At 40.8% G+C, this 19,433-nt stretch overlaps 1 protein-coding gene across 4 annotated transcripts in view; it reads right to left on the bottom strand.

Annotated features, from left to right (window-relative positions):
- Positions 1-735: 735 nt before the first annotated feature.
- The window catches only part of efl1 (elongation factor like GTPase 1), a 100,809-nt gene continuing 82,111 nt past the window's right edge, over positions 736-19,433 (bottom strand). For 3 of the 4 annotated variants that reach the window (XM_076726941.1, XM_076726858.1, XM_076727022.1), the window contains exons 18-23: positions 17,512-17,641; positions 17,080-17,206; positions 16,111-16,315; positions 14,146-14,675; positions 11,173-11,357; positions 736-1,397 (exon numbers count right to left, since the gene is read on the bottom strand). In XM_076726941.1, the coding sequence (XP_076583056.1) occupies positions 1,209-1,397; positions 11,173-11,357; positions 14,146-14,675; positions 16,111-16,315; positions 17,080-17,206; positions 17,512-17,641 (1,366 nt within the window). In that variant the 3' untranslated portion in view covers positions 736-1,208. The remainder of the gene's footprint in view (positions 1,398-11,172; positions 11,358-14,145; positions 14,676-16,110; positions 16,316-17,079; positions 17,207-17,511; positions 17,642-19,433) is intronic. The other variant, XM_076727104.1, reaches the window with a different exon arrangement.

Genomic DNA, 19,433 nt, shown 5'->3' with positions numbered 1-19,433 from the left:
TCGCCAGCCATTAGGAGACAGTGGACAGACAGGGCCAGGGCTATCAGCTGGCAGCACTGCAGCACAAGCCTGATGACAGGATAAGGCTATTTGCAAGCCTTCTGAGAGCATGACACATGAACACATCAGACAGTGATGTGGTGTGTGATTGCATTAGTGCAAAAATGGAGCACTGAGTGAAAGCCATTTACTTCCCCTGACCTTTCACCACATACTCTGTTGCTACAGTATAAGTATCAGCCCAAAATGCATTTTTGGGGTATTTACTTGGTTTGAAATCCACATGAATTTCTCATTTTTTACAGTATTCTGTATGAATGTGAAATGTTAATGCTCTGCAAGTTTCTCACTAATTAAGCTCAGTGTGACAGGAACCTGTGACAAGAGTGTAGAGGTCCAGGGGAGATGACTGTGCCTGGAGACAGAGCTTTTCTGGCCAGAGGAAAGTAACACAGCAGTCACAGCTGCACAGCAGTCTTCATCTCAAAATGGCATGACTTATTTCTTGTGAAACTATTTCATTCTAATTCTAACATTTCTTTTCTCCAAAACTGCAAAAATCTCCGGTTTCTTGTTCTCCAACAGTGGCTCTGACACTTGTAATGAGGAAACTGAGGATTGTGTGTTTGATGTTTCTATCACTGATTCATTTTGACATGATTGTCTTAAAAATGTTAAAGAGCTGGAAAACATTACTCCTGCAAAATCAATCTGTAAAGCAATGAGACATAATGTCCAAATTTCAACACATTTGTTTATTAACCATTTACCATGAATGGGGTCATCTGATTGCTCATTACTGCACGTGCTCTCATTATGCATGAACACACATTTGCCTTAAAAACAATATAATTTATAAAAAAGATAACTTTATTCTCAATATGTACTGTATTGTATCATTCACCTCAACTAATTAAGAATCCCAAACATGTATTTTGAAGTTTGACTGTTGAATGAACAGCTGGGCTGTAACTGCACTTTGTTGTCTGTAAGTGCAGTTCTGCTGCTGCTGTGATGAAGGTATCATTGAAAATAGAGTGGCAGCCTTTGGACACAGCATCTGTCTCTCTGCAAATAATGATGAGCGTCACTGATGGAGCACAGCCATGTATGTGTCTACAGTCCTGGGTGGATGGATGTCAGCAGTATCTCACAGCCTGACTGGAGGAGCTGCTGCTGCTCGAGGTATCTTCTGTGTGTTTTCTTCTCTACTTGTTCTTGCTGAGTGTTCTCTGCTTCTCTGCGTGCTCCACTATCTTCTCCTCCACGTAGAGGCCTTTGCGGCGGCGGACAGCGTTCATGTATTTGAGGGCCTGGTTGGCGGAGTCAGCTTTCTCTCCGAAGTGCAGGTATTCTTCTTCAGTGGTGGGAACCCAGTATGGATCACTACTGATCACCTGGGACACAGAGAGGAGGAAAGGAACAGAATTTTTTAAGGAGCGTGTGGAAATCAATGGTGACAATGGAATAGAATAGGAGGTTAGTGGAAAGAGTACAGTACTGGAAGTCAGTGTTGAATTGGGTCACATTGCAAGATTATCTTTAAAAATTGGAGGTCATGTATAGTATAATGGGAGTCGGTCTGAAGAGTCTTTGATGAAAAATGAAGTTGTTTACAAAAATGGGCCACAAAAATCATGGCTGAACTGCAGAATTTTTGAAAAACAGGACATTATGCATGCAGGGGGAGGAGGTCGAAATGAAAACAAAATGTGTTTAAATTGCCTAGTGACAAACTGAAAAACCTTTTCACAAAAATATGACAACCTTTTATGTGCACTTTTGAGACAGTCCCTAACTTCAGCTCCTCAGTTTCCCATGTGCATCAGGAAAAGTCATGCTGCTTTGGCTTTGACCTCAATAACGTATCCAATATAGAAACTGCTGTCGATCAACTAATCAATTCATTAGTTTCATCAGCACTGTGCCAACACTGTCACTAAACTGGATCAACTCAAGAAATGTCTCATGAACACACACACACACACACACACACTTGTATCTTGTCCTGTCCAGTGCTGTCACTGGTGAGCAAAGCTGTCCTGAGCACACAATCCACCAAAGCATCCAACAAGCAGTGTAGAAGTATTTTGGGTTCTACACCTGGCAGGTGACCAACAAAGATGAGGCTGTCTGTGGACTCTGTACAGAGCAGCTGTCTTACTCTACAATGACAAATCCGCAGACTCACCTGCTAGCTTACCACCCAAGTGAGGGAGCAGACGCAGCACAGACGAGCGCAGCAACATCAAGTGCACAACCTCATCTGACTGCCTGCTGTTCAGCTTCAGCAGGCCCCGTGCCAGACGTTCGATAAAGTGCCATCACTCTTAAGACAGCAAAATTTACATGCAAGGATATGTGGCCCATTGTTATTGTTTAGGGAGAGGGGTTTCAGGATTTCATGAAGGAACTGGAGCCACGATATATGTAAAATGTCAAGGGGCAAATTAAAGGTGCTATTATTATTATTATTATTATTATTATTATTATTATTATTATTATTATTATCATCATCATCATCATCATCATCATCATCATTATTATTATTATTATTGTTGTTGTTGTTGTTGTTGTTATGCATTAATACAGCTAAAACAGTTAAAACATGTGATTTCTGGAAGAATGTGATGCTAGACAGGTGTAATGTAAAGTTAATAACAAAATAATGTCAACAGCATTATTTGTTGGGGGGGGACACATTCAAATTAATTTCAAGAATGAATGTGATTTTAAATTTATTCAAACTTGCTTTTCAAAAAAAAGTGATAGCCCTATACAGTAACACACATTAAGAACAATTAGAGTAGCAGCGCAGGCAGCATAGTCCTGCACCTGGCTGTGTTACACTGGGACAGATGGCAGAGCGAGCTGCAACAATGAGCGGATTACAGGAGACAACACACACACGTATACACACAGCACAGCATATGCTGGAGCACAATGTGATCCAGTGGGGGGTGGGGAGGGATGGGGCATCCTGCAACAGTCAAACGTCTGACGGACTGGCTGACTGAATTAATGTCAGTGGATGGCTGGCACCACCAGGAAATTCAATAAGTATTGTATGTCACAACAAATGAGAGGCCTGGAACACAGAAATGTGCAATTACTGTAAATCAAGCAAAAATATCGGCCAAGCTCACATATCGCTCACACTCTACATATTAGCAGGCTTACAAAATCCAATGATACAGTTGCAATCAAAATTATTCAGCCCCCAATGCATATTAGGCTTATTGGCAAAATGTACAATTTTTCAGCTGTTTGCAAGAAACAAAGTAGACAAGAACAGTTGAAATAGTTTAATAAAACTAATATCATCAAGGTTTTTATCAGATTCAACACAAAATGCTACTTTTAATCACTACTGCAGTCTCAAAATGATTCAACCACCTGTCTCAAGCACACCTGATGCAACTAATCAAAATTACCCAACTGCCTGTTTCAAACACTCACACTACGTTTACACGTAGCCGGCTATTTTCATAAACGGACATTTCACCCTCTCCGTTTTCAAAAATAACATCGTGCACACGTGTCCGTTTCCAGAAAACTTTTCGTTTACACTGACCCGTGTATGTATGCCGTCGACACTGGCGGTAACGCGGACTGGCTCTTTGTTGGGGGGGTGTTTGTGTGTAAACAAAGGACACAAATGAAGGGTCTGTTTTTCAAAATATCCTTGTACATGTAAATGGGGCTTCAGTGCAGCTAATTAAGGGCTTCATTAGTTCAGGTGTGCTTGAGATAGAAGACATAAACACCTGGACTGGCTCGGAGTTTGTTGAGATTGGCGTTTGATTGCATGTTAGAACTATGGCTAAGTCAAAAGAATTGTCCAGAAAGTTCAGAGAAGAGATCATTGCCCTGCACAAACAAGGAAAAGGATATAAAAAGATAGCAAAAGCTCTGAATGTTCCTAGAGATACAGTTGGAAGCATAGTTTGCAAGTACAAAGTTAAAGGAACAGTGGCTACACTACCTGGACGTGGCAGAAAGAGGAAACTATCAGCGGCTGCCACCAGATTCCTGAGGAGGCAAGTGGTCAAAAACCATCGAGTCACTGCAACACACCTGCAGCAAGACCTGGTGGCAGCAGGCACTGAGGTTTCAGTTTGCACAGTAAGGCTCATACTAAACACTGAAGGGTCCCATGCCCAGACTCCAAGACGTACACCACTACTGACCCAAAAGCACAAGAAAAGTCGGCTCCAATATGCTCAAAACCATTTAAATAAGCCACAGAAGTGTTGGATTTCTATTTTGTGGAGCGATGAAACAAAACTGGAACTTTTCGGGCCTATGGAACAGCGGTATGTCTGGAGGAAGAAGAATGAAGCATATGCTGTAAGGAACACCCTGCCTACAGTGAAGCATGGCGGTGGCTCAGTGATGCTCTGGGGCTGCTTTGCTGCCTCTGGCACTGGAAACCTGCAGCGTGTGGAGGGCACGATAGATTCAGTCAAGTATCAGGAAATCTTAGGAAAAAACCACATGCAGTCTGTGAGGAAGCTGAAGCTCGGGCATCATTGGACCTTCCAACAGGACAATGATCTGAAGCATACCTCAAAGTCCACCAAGGCTTGGTTTCAGAAGAAGAGATGGAAGATTCTAGAGTGGCCGTCACAGTCGCCTGACTTGAACCCCATAGAAAATCTATGGAAGAGGGCGGCTGCAAAACGTACACCCAAGAAAATTACTGAACTGGAGGCCATTGCCCGTGAAAGGCAGGAATGGGCTAAGATTCCTCAGGAACACCGTCAGAAGCTGGTGTCTGGCTGTGCATCACGTTTGCAGCAGGTCATAACAGCAAAAGGGTGCTCTACTAAGTACTGAAGATGCTTGTCATGAAGAGGTTGAATTTATTAATTTTGAGACTGCAGTAGTCATTAAAAGTGGCATGTTGTGTTGAATTTGGATCAAAACCATGGTAATATTAATTTTATGAAACTACTTCTACTTGTCTACTATGTTTATTGCAAACAGCTGAAAAATTGTACAGTTTGCCAAAAGGCCTAATATGCAATGAGGGTTGAATAATTTTGATTGCAACTGTACATAGTACACACAAGCATTTCTACATGCACACACACGCACGCAGGCACGCAGGCACGCATGCACGCACACGTACACACACTAATGCACACACAGACACGCTCACACACAGACAAACAGACACACACACACGTACAAACACACACAGACAGACACACAAGCACGTGCGCACACACACACAGACACAGAGACAGACACACACACAGACAGACAGACAGACAGACAGACAGACATGCACACAAGCGCACACACACAACACAAAGACACATACACACACAGACACACAGACACATAGTAGCTGTTCCGTCAGACAGATGCTTTGGCTGATCAATACAAGATTTATTTACACAGTTCTCCAGTCTGCAGCTGAACAAAAGCTCCATTCTGATGGAAATCTAATGTAAATGTCCCAACAGGAGCCACTAACCCTTCAGTTACACAACAATACAGAGCTCAAAATCTGCTCTCTCTGCCTCTGTGCTCATTCATATGTTAATCCAATATCTTGGCCATATCAAATCGCTGTCAGTAGGAATGTTGACATCAGCACTAAGCAGCAGGAGAGTCCTGAAGCTGAGAGGGCGGGGGGACCGTGGGGGGTTCAGGACCAACTCTTTGTGAGGAAGCATCTGCACATAAATGAAATCAAGACAGACAACTTCTAATGAGGCAAAGACAATGGTTGCAAGACAATGTGCAATGGGCTAGAAGTGAGGGTGGGGGGTGGGATCGGTAGGGTGTTGGAAGGTGCTGCGAGATGGTCAGAATGATGACAAGAAGGTCATGGCATACATGCAAAGGGCATACAGGTGATCTACAGGCTCTATGATAGCTGTTGTCACAGTACCATTCAAAATGAAAAAAGAAAATTCCCTTTTTACTGCTACACAGCCCCCGACTGGGATTACATCATTGTTTCCTAAAGCTCTATTTTCCTCATTCACACTAAAATGTGCAGCCAGCATTTTCAGATTTATATACGCTGGAGAGTGTTTTCTAAAAGCTCACCTTCAGGTGAGAAAAGATGAATTTTCAAATGTAGCCAGTTTACTGTGGATGTACTTTTACATACTTACATTTACCTAATTTGCATATTTACCTCATTAAAACCTGCTGTCTTTAAACATATTATGTTACACAGCCGACATATTATCTCTATATTAGGCTAAACTTAACCCTTTGACCCAGGGCTGTTTTTGCTGTTTTACGGCATAGTCACTACAACTCGGAAACTACTGTTTCAAAGAAGAAAGAATGAACTTTCACAGTTCTGAAAATTCTCAACCACGTGGAAGTGTGCCTGCAGCTGGTCAGCCTACAGGAAAGAGGAACGAAGACTGTGGAAAGTGGAGGGTCTGGCTATGGAGGGCTTAATGAGTGAAGAGGAGGACTTTGAACTTCATCCTCTATAGGACAAGGAGCCAGTGGGAGGTTCTTCTGGATGGAGGTGATGTGGTCACAGGAGCAGAGTGAGTGAACAGGTGCAGAGTAGATGTTTACTGAAGATTATGAAAGACTTTGGAGGACGTATCATCAAAACTGCTGCTGTATTACTCAAATCTGTATGTAATGAGAGTATGCATCAGAGCTCAAGCAGCAGAGAAGAATGGGATGGGTGGACACGAGCTATGTTTGTTCAAGTGGAAAGAGGCTGTTTTGGTAATGATATTTGTATAGTGTTCAAATTGGTGGTGGTGCCAGGATGTGCAGGAAGGGAGACTGAGCGGTTTGTGTGGAGGGATTTCAGGGAAGTTGGCTTGCAGTTATGATTGAATGTCAGTGAGACAGTTTGTATAGTTCAACATCTTGAACTCGGAGGGATGCCTTAGGACAGAGCAGCAGTGGAGGATGTGCAGTTATTGATGCTGTTGAACTGAGATTTGAGTTCAGAGAGGAGAGCACAGGTGATGATGTGGGAGGATTTAAGGCGGGAGATAAGAATGGCTTGAAGTTTCAAATTGTGTGTGTGTGTGTGTGTGTGTGTGTGTGTGTGTGTGTGTGTGTGTGCGCTGTGGGACAAGTATTTGGATGATTAATTTATATATTTTGGGATTTTGCATGACTGACAATGCGTAACGAAGATCTCTGTTAGATCGAAGCATTGCTGCATTTAAACTGCTGGGAGCTCTGAGTACAGCGTGTGGATGTTTGTCTGATTCTTGCCTCTAGTTTGTTTTTCGATCCAGCACCTGTATATTCAAACAACCTGGAAGAAGGCACCACTTACTACCAGACGTCGCAGAAAGAACACACAAAACACACCCAAAATGCCAACACGCACACACATTGAGTGAGTGGATGAACGTCTCATCTGAAGTTTGAGGTAACAGGGATCATGAGACGAGCAGATAGCAGACACATGGAGGATGGCAGGGCTTAAAATATTCTCCGTCTACATTTTACGACGTCTTTCTCACACATTCAAAGGCTCCATAGAAGGACTCCATGACTGTTTTAAAGAATAGGTTGAACTTTACTTCTGCCATGTCTGGATTACATTTCCTCCAATAATTCCCCTTATGCATTTTGTAAGTAATAACATTTTGTACACATTTGATGTTTTTTGATGTAAAGGGACATTGTTGCAGTCACAGTGGGCAAAATTCAGGTTTTAAATTGAGGGAAAAATTAAAATCTCACTATAATGAGCTACTCAGACTGAAGAAGTTAAGCTACAGTTCATCCCAACTCTATGTTGGTAGCCCTGAACATGATATGATTCAGTCAATTTTGGCAACATTGTACTCATCTGTGGATGTGGCAACACTGCCAAAGGCAGTGAGGCGAGGAACGAAACATCAGCAGTCAGACGATCGCACAAGATCTGAACAAAGCCCTGGTTAGTTAAATGTCCTTGTTCAACTTTGACCTATGTTACTTGTGGGTACTTTTTATGTGGAGGACTGGAAAATGTTGATTTCAAGTCCTGGTTACCAATGTTGCTGTGCAAGATACACTAATATTGCACATGAGTGACTTCGTCAGTTTCAGTGTGTGATAACTACATGGGCTCCAAAACACTTCGGAAAACCTTTGTTGGTTAAATACACTTTGTTTGCCAATGACTGCACTCTGTTTTTATTTACATTTTAAAAAACTTATCCCAACTTCTTTGAAATTGGGGTTGTAATAATAAAACACAAGCAGGATTTAAAATAAACACCGTTAAATGTTTAAGATATTCCGCTCACACTGAGAATATTCCTACATGTAGCTGTACAACAGTGGAAAATCATCTTTTTCTTTATAGACAACTTGATCCATTATCCAAACTGACGCTGTCCATATGGCCTGCAGGACGCTGAGACGTGCACGCGTGCCTGTTTGTGCCGCCGCTCAAGCCGTTCAAGCAGCAGGTATAACGGTCTAACGCACATGTCGTCTATTGCTGCTTTGATCCCACCTCCCTTGTGGGAACCATGTCATTAACCAGACAGCCTCACTGACCCACAGCCCCATATAACGAGCTCAGTCCCACTCCAGTATGTGTGTGCACAGTGTGTATATGCACAATGGCTTCAGAAAGTAATGCCTTTTCCACAATTTGTTGCCTTACAGACTTAATTTAAACTGCATATATTTAAAATTAATATACACACATACAGGGTTCTAAATTAACACCCGCCAACCCGCCAAATGCGGGTTAAAATTCATATTGGTGTAAATAAAAACTTACTAGCCAATTTGGCCGGTAATGCATTAGGCAATCATGTCAGTCAGAGCCGCTCTACAGTTCTTGGTCATTTGTCCCCTGACAGTCCGTCCTACATTTCCCATGAACACTGTCGTAATGCTACGTGATGACGTATAAGACGCCCATTGGCTGTGCGCAGGCACACTACAGTCTGTAGTGCAACCGGCGCGAGAAACCACGGAAACGCAAACACAAAGAAGAAGAAGAAGAATGAACGGCAGCGTATAAACTGTAAAAAAGGAGACTGAGCTAGCTAAAAGTAAAAAGTAAAGTTAAACTAAATGCTGCAGTGGTTGGGACAGACCTCTGGGGGCGAGAAGAGGAAGGAGGCAGGGGATGAGAATGTCGACAAAGCGTGCGAAACGAAGAAAAGAAAGTTTAACGCTAAATGGCTGACAGGTCGTGAATGGCTTGTGTTTGATCACGAAAATGCCGTCATGTTTTGTAAGGATTGCCGCATGTACACGAAAGAAAAAAAAAGAAAGTCATAGCAGTTACTTATATATATTTCTTATTAAAGAAGGAAAGCAGAAACACTTTAAGTTGAAAGGAAAAATACATTTTATTAGGAATGTAATGATACTAAATACTTACTGGAAAAATGTCTTATAAAATAAATCTGACAGCATTTTTTGTTTGTATAAATTAAATGTTTGCACTTTCTGTGTATATTTTGTTTCATGTGTTGTACTTTCTGTGCATTTTTCATGCCAACAATGTAAATAAAATGATCAAATGCATTCAGTGGCACTCATAATCTCTCTTATTTTCACCGGGAAAAAATTTGGCTAGTGGAAATTCTGATTGGCTGGTAACTCTAGAAGGTCACCAGCCACATTGGCTGGTGATCAAAAAAGTTAATTTAGAACCCTGCACACATATACATGAAAAACATGCTGTATAGGGAGGATGCGTTGAAAAAAATAATGTCATGCAGAGTTTGTATTTGTCACTGAATGATTTACAAAGTCTGGTAAGCAGAAGAAAACTAAATTGAATCAGTAATCTGGTGAGATCACCATTTGCCTTTAAATATATAAATATATAAATAAACTGATATAAATATAACTCTATGCGTTACATTAACGCTCAACTTGGACTTCTTTCTGAAAAACAGAACTGTGTTTCCGGTAATAGCAACAACAAAAACAGACTTGTGTATATATATTTAAATTGTTATATTCTTATGCTCTTACTTTGATAGATGTGTCATGCACCAATTTCACCAGAAAAAATTCCTAGTATGTGTAAAAGCGTACATGGCAATAAAGCTTTTTCTGATTTCTAAAGCAGCACCAATTCTCCTGAACATGCTTGTGCACAGTGTTTATGGTTTGAAGGTGCAGCGTAACATAACTGTGTTTGGCCCTGGTGCCCTCACCGCCTCCCACAAACTCAAGGACATGTTTGTGTGTACAAATAGGAAGGGACACACACAACAACTGACAGCCTCACCATGCAACTCGCAATGTACAAACTGAGTTAGAACCTGTCAATGGTCAAACCTAATTTAAATCAACTACTTTAAAAACAGTTTGTTCATATACGACTGATAAGTGTTAATTTGCTACTTGAAAAAATTAGCCTGTGGCCTAAGATTTAGGTTTGAAAAGTTTGACAACAGAGCTGTGATAAAATGCTGTAGACTGGAAAAACCTTGCACTGTACTCAAATGTCACTCAAATATGAAAACACGGGTCTCCTTACTTTTATCCAAAGGGGGAAACACTGCCATCAAAAAATGTTTGGGGCCAAAAATACCTTACACCCACAGTGATAAGGTAAGATACAAACTAACATAGAGAATGAATAGAAAAAGTTTGGGGGGCTAAGCTCGACTACTGCATACATGGCCCCTGACAGCTTCTGGGCTGCAGTGCAGCTGCATCTATTGCATGGTCAGTGTTTATGCCAGTAGTTTTAAGGTTTTAAGGTACTCAGCAGGGCAAAAGTTTGGAATCGCCTACCACTAAAGCTTGATTTGGTACAGAGGACTACTCTATATTTTTGAAAGCTCATTCATGCTTTCAGGCTGTAGAAAGTGGTCTTTAAAAATCGATGTTATTTTGTACGTGTGTGTTTAGTATTTAGTCTATACACGCAGAACAAAATGTTATACAATGGTTCAAACAGACTGATAACTGAAAGGGCAGAAAGAGAGAAAGAAGCCTCAGAGTGTCAAAGATCAGCGGTCGCTCCTTAAAGAAACTGGAGGATTAGCATAGCATAGGACTGGTTCCTCTTTCAGTGTCAAGTGCACAATGATCACAATGATGTCTATAACAAGCAGGAACTAACAGTCCTGTTGCTTGATATATATACTGTGTGTGTGTGTGTGTGTGTGTGTGTGTGTGTGTGTATATATATATATATATATATATATATATATATATATATATTTTTTTTTTTTTTTTAATCACCTCCCAGTGGCTGAAGACCAGCTGTGGACTGGCCAATCCGCTGGTCCTCTTGCGAATCTCCTCTGCAAATCCGAAGCTCTCAGCCACGGGCAGAACAGCCTTGATGATGAACATGTCTGTGCCTTCTTTCATCTCTTCATGGAGGACGCGACCTTCTCGTTTCCCCAGAACACCATATACTCGACCTGGAACAGGAAGAGACACAGGGTGAAGACACATTATACACAGCAAGGAGACTGTTCTCAAGAAATCTTTTTCACGTTTAAAAAACTGGAGATCAAGATGCAAACATTTCATAGCTCAGCTTGTGTCAGTGCTCTCCAGTGGACAAACTATGTACAGCTGACACTTTCTAAATGACCTCAGACCTAGTTTTGCACCTCTGTGCAGCCATTTCTTTTGTTAATTATCGACAAGCACATACAACAATACAGATATACTGGCCAATATCGTATATTAACTTGGCTTATTTATTAGTACAGCTCTAGTTTGAACGATTCTTTGCATGGAGGTGTCACCATAGTTTTGTTGTGGGTTCCTGAACTTTAGGACGGATTTTGTCCCCCATCTCTTCCATTGAAGTTGCATTTGGAGCTCTCTATGGCCAATATGAGCAGGAGGAATAGTTAAAAATACCAATAACCCATTCAATACCGTTTGAGTACTGATGTAAACTCTGATATAACCTGAAAAGAACACGGACATGGAAAGCAGTACGGATGATGGACACACTTCCACACACACTGTATACATATGGGTGTCTGCATATGGTCTCTTGGGCATGAGCAGCTGACAATATTTACATTTCACAAAACCTCTCAGCTATATAAGTTGCCCTTATGTAATAACTTACACAAAGTTTGAGAATGGGGAGAGACACACAGTCAACACACGGGCACTCACAGACACAGACACAGAATAGCATATAATCAGACTGATGAGAGACACATGGTTCATACTTCCACACACAAAAGAGTCCGAACACAATTGTGATGGTGATAACAAAAACAGCCTTCTGCATGTGTGAACAAATAGCAAGGGCAAGTGTGTAACACAACAACGCTGTAAACGCTTTATGTGGCCAGACAATACACTACTACACTATTCTATTAATGAAGCTAGCCAAATGTGATCTAGAGGATATGTTGATGAATTCTACCTGGACTTGGATACTGATTGAATTGGAGAAATGCATAATAGCACATCTGGATCACACAACAACATGTGCAGTCTCAGGTATAGTAAATCAATGCACGGAGTACTCTCTGGTGTGTGTAACTGGACATGCACCGATACTGATTATAATCTGATTCAACGGATTTTCAGAAAATTAAAGTCAGAATCGACTTTATGGGCCAAGCATCTAATAGGACCCAGGTTAGAATGAGCACAGGTTTTGGTGCATCACAAACAGCCAGATGGAACCAAAAACCTGTTTTGTTTTTCTTTCTTTTTTTTGTTTTGTTTTCAGTTAACCCTCAGTTAGTCAGCCTGCTGATTCATCTGACAGAGCAATGCTTTGTGTGAAAAGCTGCTGTGGCTACTAACAAGCATGGAGATATTGTTTACCAACACGTTACATGACATTTCAAGCCTCATTTTCATCTTAATGACTTTCAGAGGACAACAATTTAGGGAGCGTTGTGGTGCATTAGTCTACACTAAGCTCTGCACTCTGGCCTGTAGTTCTCATGCTGAAATACCAACTGTGAGGGTGTGTGTGTATGTTTGTTTGTGCTTTTTTTTTTCTTTTCATATTTTTGAAATCCCACTGGGAGCTCTCTCATATTATAGAAAGACTTTTCGTGGAGACCAAAACATATGTATATGTATCTATTTATTCTATGACAGTAATTCAATGGGATTCTTTCATTGGATGCAATCTGTACCTGGATGTCTTCTCTGAATAAAAAAAAAAACAAAAAATTGTTTATGCAGGTATGAAAGTGCCCTAAATGATCATCAGATCATCTAGACCCCATGTGGAGGCGGTCTGGCTCACCCTGTGATCAGATCTCAGCTGTGAATCACATCTGTATGGCATGAGGCCATGCAGACACTTTTGATTTTGTTTGTCCAGACTTTGAGATCTGACTCTGACTCTGAGATTTCTGTCTGATTTTGTTTGAAAAATGACAGTGAAAAATGAAAACAGGTGAATATTTTTGTGATTTTGTGTTATTTTGTTTCCAAACATTCCTTCTTTCAGATTAGTACAAAGAAAACAGCAAAAATACAGATTTAGGTGTTAATTCAAGGTCAGACTTCTGTTCTGGACATTTATGCAAATAAGGCATTGTTCACTAAATAATGCATGATTTAAAGATAAAATTTCTGAACATGTAACAGAAAAGCAGTTGTCTTGATGTAAGTAATATACCAGGGAAGTTTGATAGTGATATTTACCTTATTCACTCGTGGTGTCTAAAAATGTATGGAATTTTACAACACCTGTCTTTAAAGGCTGTTTTCTCAAAATTCGTTTTTTCTTCATACCCTGAGCCAAAAATCTCCACATCAGTACCACTTCCATACCTTCTACATCCTGAAGGGTTTGACAGAGGGCTTTATTCATATGTAATTCATAGCTGCATATAAGATAATAAAGCCATAATTAGATAATGAATTATTTGCATATTTGCACATGATTAGGAGTAACTGTTAAACTGGAAAGATATGTTGCTGGTGAGTTTTCTAACAGTGCTGTGAACACCAAAAACAAAATACCATTCACTTCCACTATATCAGGGTAGAGGCACAAACCTCACGAGCACATATCTCAAAGCCTGGACAAATAAAACAAAAACTATCTACAGCATATGAATAGACAGAAAGAGGGAAGGGATTTTTTCTTTCATAATTATTATTTAAAAAACAATAAAAAAACCCCCGCAACAACGTTAAAAAAATGCCACTGCAAATTGTCACACCTAAAATATTTTCTTTGTGTGTTTGTCGACAATGCTCTCTTACCCAGCACCTCAGCGGTGGCCATGATCTCACAGGTGTACATGGCAGCCATGAGTCTCTGGGGCTGAGCCTGGAAGGCATGACGGCAGGCCTCCTTCATAGCAGCTATCAGCTGGCCAGAGACTGGCCCATAGCAGTCTACAGAAGCAGCCTCTGGCCTGCGACTGGCCTGGCTAGGCCCTGCTGCTGTACCCTCTGCCTGCTCAGATGGCTCAGTGCTTCTTTCCACTACACTGTCTGCTAAAGTCTCATGGGATATGGAGTCCTCCTCCAAGGAGTCCTGATGTTGTGGCAAGGCTGAAGACTGGATGTCCCACCTCTCCACGGAAAAGCAAACTCCCATCAGAGGCTCCTCACACATGGGACCCGACAGAGTTGCGAGCTGGAAGCCACTAGCAATGCTGTTATCAAAGTCTCGTATAACAGCGGCCTGAGCTCCAGCCTCGCCAGCTTTGTCTCCACTGGCCAGACACTGCCACACTGAGGGCCGCTGGTAGCCCTCCACACTGTTTAGCAGAATGTTAGGACCATACCTGAAAACAAGGACAGTAACACGGTGAATAACTGTTTACAATATACTACATTTGTTTCCATACAAATCCCAAGTATGCAGTACAGCCCAATCCCGAAGGATTTTTTAAGATGACACGTAATTGAATGAACACCAGTGCTAGGCTCTATAAAGAGCCTTTCAAACTCAAGACATTCTGATCAAATATCATTTGGGATTATCGATGCTATTTTCCTATGTTTTTGTGTGCAAGTGACCAGTGCGGACAACAATTTTTGAAGTTTTTCCCGTATTCAGTGCTGCAGCTGGCAGCCACAAAACAGGCTGCAATGTAATCCCTGCGTGAGTTTGCACACAATCCATGTATGTCCATTGAAAGTGCTTGTTTTTGCCACTGATAGGCTGAGACTGTTATTCTAAATGTCTGACAACATTATGGAGACAAAAAAATCCCTACAGAGATAGACCTTTTTAATAGAAAGTAAGTTTCTCTTTGTTTAACCAGAAACAGCTGTTAAATTGCTCTCGCCAAAGCCACCAGACTCCTGAAAGAGAAACAGTGATTCTATCATCATAAAACACACTTCAGTCTAACTCCAACAATCACCATCACCCTTGGTTTGGCCGAGATAAACTCTTAATTCACCGAATTGGGAAAAGAGGGAGAGAGGGCCGACATCAGAGAAGCAGCAAAAACAGCATGTTGAGCCAGAGTACTTTCACATCTAACATGGGAATTATTTTTAGCTGACATTATGGCCATCAAGATTTAAATATGTCAGATGTCATTAGATCTCTAGCTACTCAGAAGCAATGAGCCAACGATTGGCTTTTTTCTACTTTGGTCGAAGTTAAATAAAATGGATAACAATACCATGAATGCACTTTTGGAACTCCACTGGCTATACAAAGCCCCAGTCATCTACACAGTTGGCTGCTACTTGCTATATCTTAACATGAAAGAAGAGAGGCAGGCACTTCTTTTCAATGTAGACTCTCATTGACTATTGTAGGCTGTGGACATGAAATGAAAGGTGTCAATCAAAAGGTCAGAGTGCAGTGGCCATTTTGAAACTGACATATCACCTACATGTACATGCTTATTACAGTTGATTAGCACATCTGTCAGGTAGTTTCAAATGATGCAACCGCTTTCCATGGATTACTATAGTGTTTTGGACTAAATATTTTACTGCATCATCTGGACAAACAATCTGACACGGCTGTTAGTCATGGGCCTAGATTTACAATATTAGAGCAAATTACAAATAATGGCCTGCTTCAAATAAAGGTCCGGTTCCCAGTTCCGCAAATAAAGGCTAAAGTTCCTCTAGGAAAAAGGTCAGTCTACTCTGTTCTTCTTATTGTCAACAGAATGTTTAGTTCCATGTGAACCACGTCCTTCTCACTCCAGTCACTACTATCAATCTATCAATCAAAGTCCATGTGAACCAGACCTGCGAGGCCCAAAGGACCAGATTCGCTCCACAGCATTCCTCCATTTCCTCCCCTGCAGCAGGCTCTCCAGCTGAGCCTTGAGTCCAGCGATGGCCTCCAGAGTCCTGAGGCTGACGTCCAGGCTCTTCCCCTCCCTCAGAGACATGTTTAAATGCTCCAGAGTCCGAATCAGCTCTGTGCTGCTTTCCATTAGATGGGTCACTTCTGACAGGAGGAAAAACATTGACATGGTTTCATGGAACAATGACACTAAGGTAAGAGACACTTCAGAACTTTGAAGTTTCAGTGTGCATTCCCATCAGGTAAGAAAGCTGTATTTACAAATCACATCAAGTATTTAATGAAGAGTTTTATTTCCATGAAACTGGTCTCTCTGACACTGCATGCTGGTTTCCTATCAAAACACACAGGCATCTGTGTTCATCTGGTATACATCACTCCATGATTTGCTAGAATAAAAGCCAGCAGGGGTGAGGTGGAGTCATAGGAAAGTCTATGGAGTGGATTTTCATCCCATAGGCAAAGATAAGATAATTTAAATTAGGTAAGACCACTGAATTTCACTGGTTACTGACTGATTTCATATCAAAATATGAAGAAAATGAGAAATGGAAGGCAAAATAAAGTTGAGATCTCTATAATTTGAGCATTTCACATTTTCATCTTTCTTTAACCTCTGCTTCTGCTTCAACTCAACACAATCTGTGCTCATCCACCTCATACAATGATTGGCCAGGTATGTGAGGGTGTGACAGTAGGAAGGGTTTGAACTTGACAAATACTGCCTGTGACAGTCTGAAAGCATTGTCCCTCTCGACCATGACAGGGCCTAATGGTGTGGTTATTTGGAAAAGCTATACACAGTTTTACCTTTGAATATGGATGACACAACACACAACCAAGGTTTTTTTTTTTTTTTCTAAGCATACTGAGACCTTCAGCCTGCTTGATGTGTGCCCAGGTCTTACCCTGTGGTAGGGGGATCGCCCGGACACTCACAGTGGCCAGTCTGTTGGGAGTGGTGAGGGTCACGAGACCACTAGGGTCCACAAGTAGAGTGTCAGACGAACGGCCCTGAGAGGCCTCTTCTTTAACCTGGCAACACATACATACACAATGACATGTTGATGGCTGTGTTTATGAATTTGTCAGTAAATCCAAGAAATCTGCTTCTTGCTCCACTGCTCCTTTTTACTGCCAGTTCTCCAAATTATTATAACCTGGTAATGTAAAACATGCGACTTCAACACGTAATTGTAAAAGACATCATGTCCTGCATGCCACTTCCCAGCAAAGACTTGGGAGACACAAAATGCTCCGTACAGAAAACATTTCATGCTTTCATGAACTGGTTATATATTGACGTGGACCACAGTTCAGAGACTGTGGGGCTGACTCACCTGGTGAATGATGGCTACTTTCTGCTGCTTGCCCAGGTCTTCATTCACCATGTCCACTTTTGGAGGACGTACCACTGTTTCTCTAAATGGAATGATGGGCTTGGATGCACTGATCTCAATTTTAGCAAACCTGTAGCAATACAAGAGAACATCCTGTTACCTACACAAAGGACAGATCATGTGGTTTCCATTGTCCACAATCAGCTTTATGCCAGTTTGGTATTCTCCCACACTACATTCATATATGAACACAAGTAACTCAAGATATAATCTGAAAATTGAGCATAAAATACATTTTATGTTATTCATCAATTCATCCTGAGGGGAACATGAATGTGTATATCAAATTTTATGGCAATCCATTCGGTATTTGTCAACACATTTCACGCAAAACCACAACCTCAAGGTGCTGTTATACTAAAGCATTTAAAGCAACTATGAAAAGCCATCAAGCAAACAAGAAAGCAAGTGACAACAACTGGCAATTACTTGGTCCATCACTAAAAGAAAAAAAAAAAAGCATTTAAGTATTCATCTACAGACTCTACAGCTAATACTGCAGTAAAAGCAGTGAATGAAGACTTTTCTGGGGAATGCCTAGGAGTTGGAGTCAAGTTTATACTGTCTTTTACTGTCAAAGTTATGAGGAAAAAAAGAAACTGCAAACATTAACACCAATATTAAATCAACTGTTGCCTGAAGATTTATCTGTGCTAAATATTCTCAAAATCTTGGCAACTGCTTCTGTGATAGTCTGCTGACAGAAAGACTATTCGGGGCCAACACAAAACCTCTCTCACAGCCTACAAGTCACCACTTCAGATATACAGGATGAGAACTTGGCTTTTTATATCCCAAATAAAAAAGATATTAAAGTGCTGAAAGCCTTACCGAGTCATAACTGAATATTCCACCTCTCCTCATTCATGTCATTGCTTTGTTGCTGCTTTAAATCTATCTTGGAGGATACATGGCTTATATTAACAACACACAGCAATGTTGGATATAATTCATGTGGAATGCTGTAAATACGACATTGTAGTGGAGGGCTGATACTCTGGCGCTGTGGACTTCTCAGTCCATTCACAGAGACAAAGTGCATGTAGTGTGTCTAAGTCATTACATTAGCTGTTTTTAAAATTGGGCAAATGTACATCTGAAATTATTAGTTGATCAGTTGAAAATAATAATAATTTCTTAATTGTTTCTCAAATACGAGCATTGGCTGTTTACATTGTAGTAAAATCACAAATTTATTCTGAATTCACTATTTTTAGATTTGGACAAAACAACAACAAAAACAAAACAAAAAAAAACAAGATGTCACCTTGTGCTTTAGCATATTGAAATGGGCTTTTTTCACAGTTTTAAGATGTTGTAAAACCAAATGTTTAATTTAACAAATAATCTGCAGATTAATCTATAATGAAAGCAACTGTCAGTCGCAGCCCGAGCTAATGTGACTTCTTTCAATAGTGGGATCCATGAAAGAGAGGTTTACGTCACTTGTGGGTCAAAATACTTTTAACTTTTTACTTTAACTGGTCTTTTATGCCCTTGAATGTTTTTCCACTAACCTCAGAGAGGCTGCAGTAAATATGTCAGTCTGGTGCTATCCTATAATTTTCTCCTTGTCAACAAATCCCATGAAAAACACTCAAACCAATAATGACTTGATCCTACTCCATGTGAATTTAAAGCCTGATTTGCAGTATCTTATTCCTCTGTGCCATAGTGCTCCATTGTTGTCCAACAACTATTAAACCAAATTAGTCAGGTAAACTGAGAGACATGTCCCTTCATTAGAAAGAACACATAGTGTAGTTTATCAAAGTCAATCCCCAATATATCATCCCGCTGCCAAAAATACTGGCTAGAGTGGATTGCTGTTAAAAATAGTCCCCAGACACATGTACTATTTC

This window comes from Chaetodon auriga, chromosome 1 (genome assembly GCF_051107435.1).
Source record: "Chaetodon auriga isolate fChaAug3 chromosome 1, fChaAug3.hap1, whole genome shotgun sequence".
Lineage (NCBI taxonomy): Eukaryota > Metazoa > Chordata > Actinopteri > Chaetodontiformes > Chaetodontidae > Chaetodon > Chaetodon auriga.
Note: the sequence above shows the minus strand (reverse complement) of the source record. Positions and strands in the feature narration are given on the sequence as shown.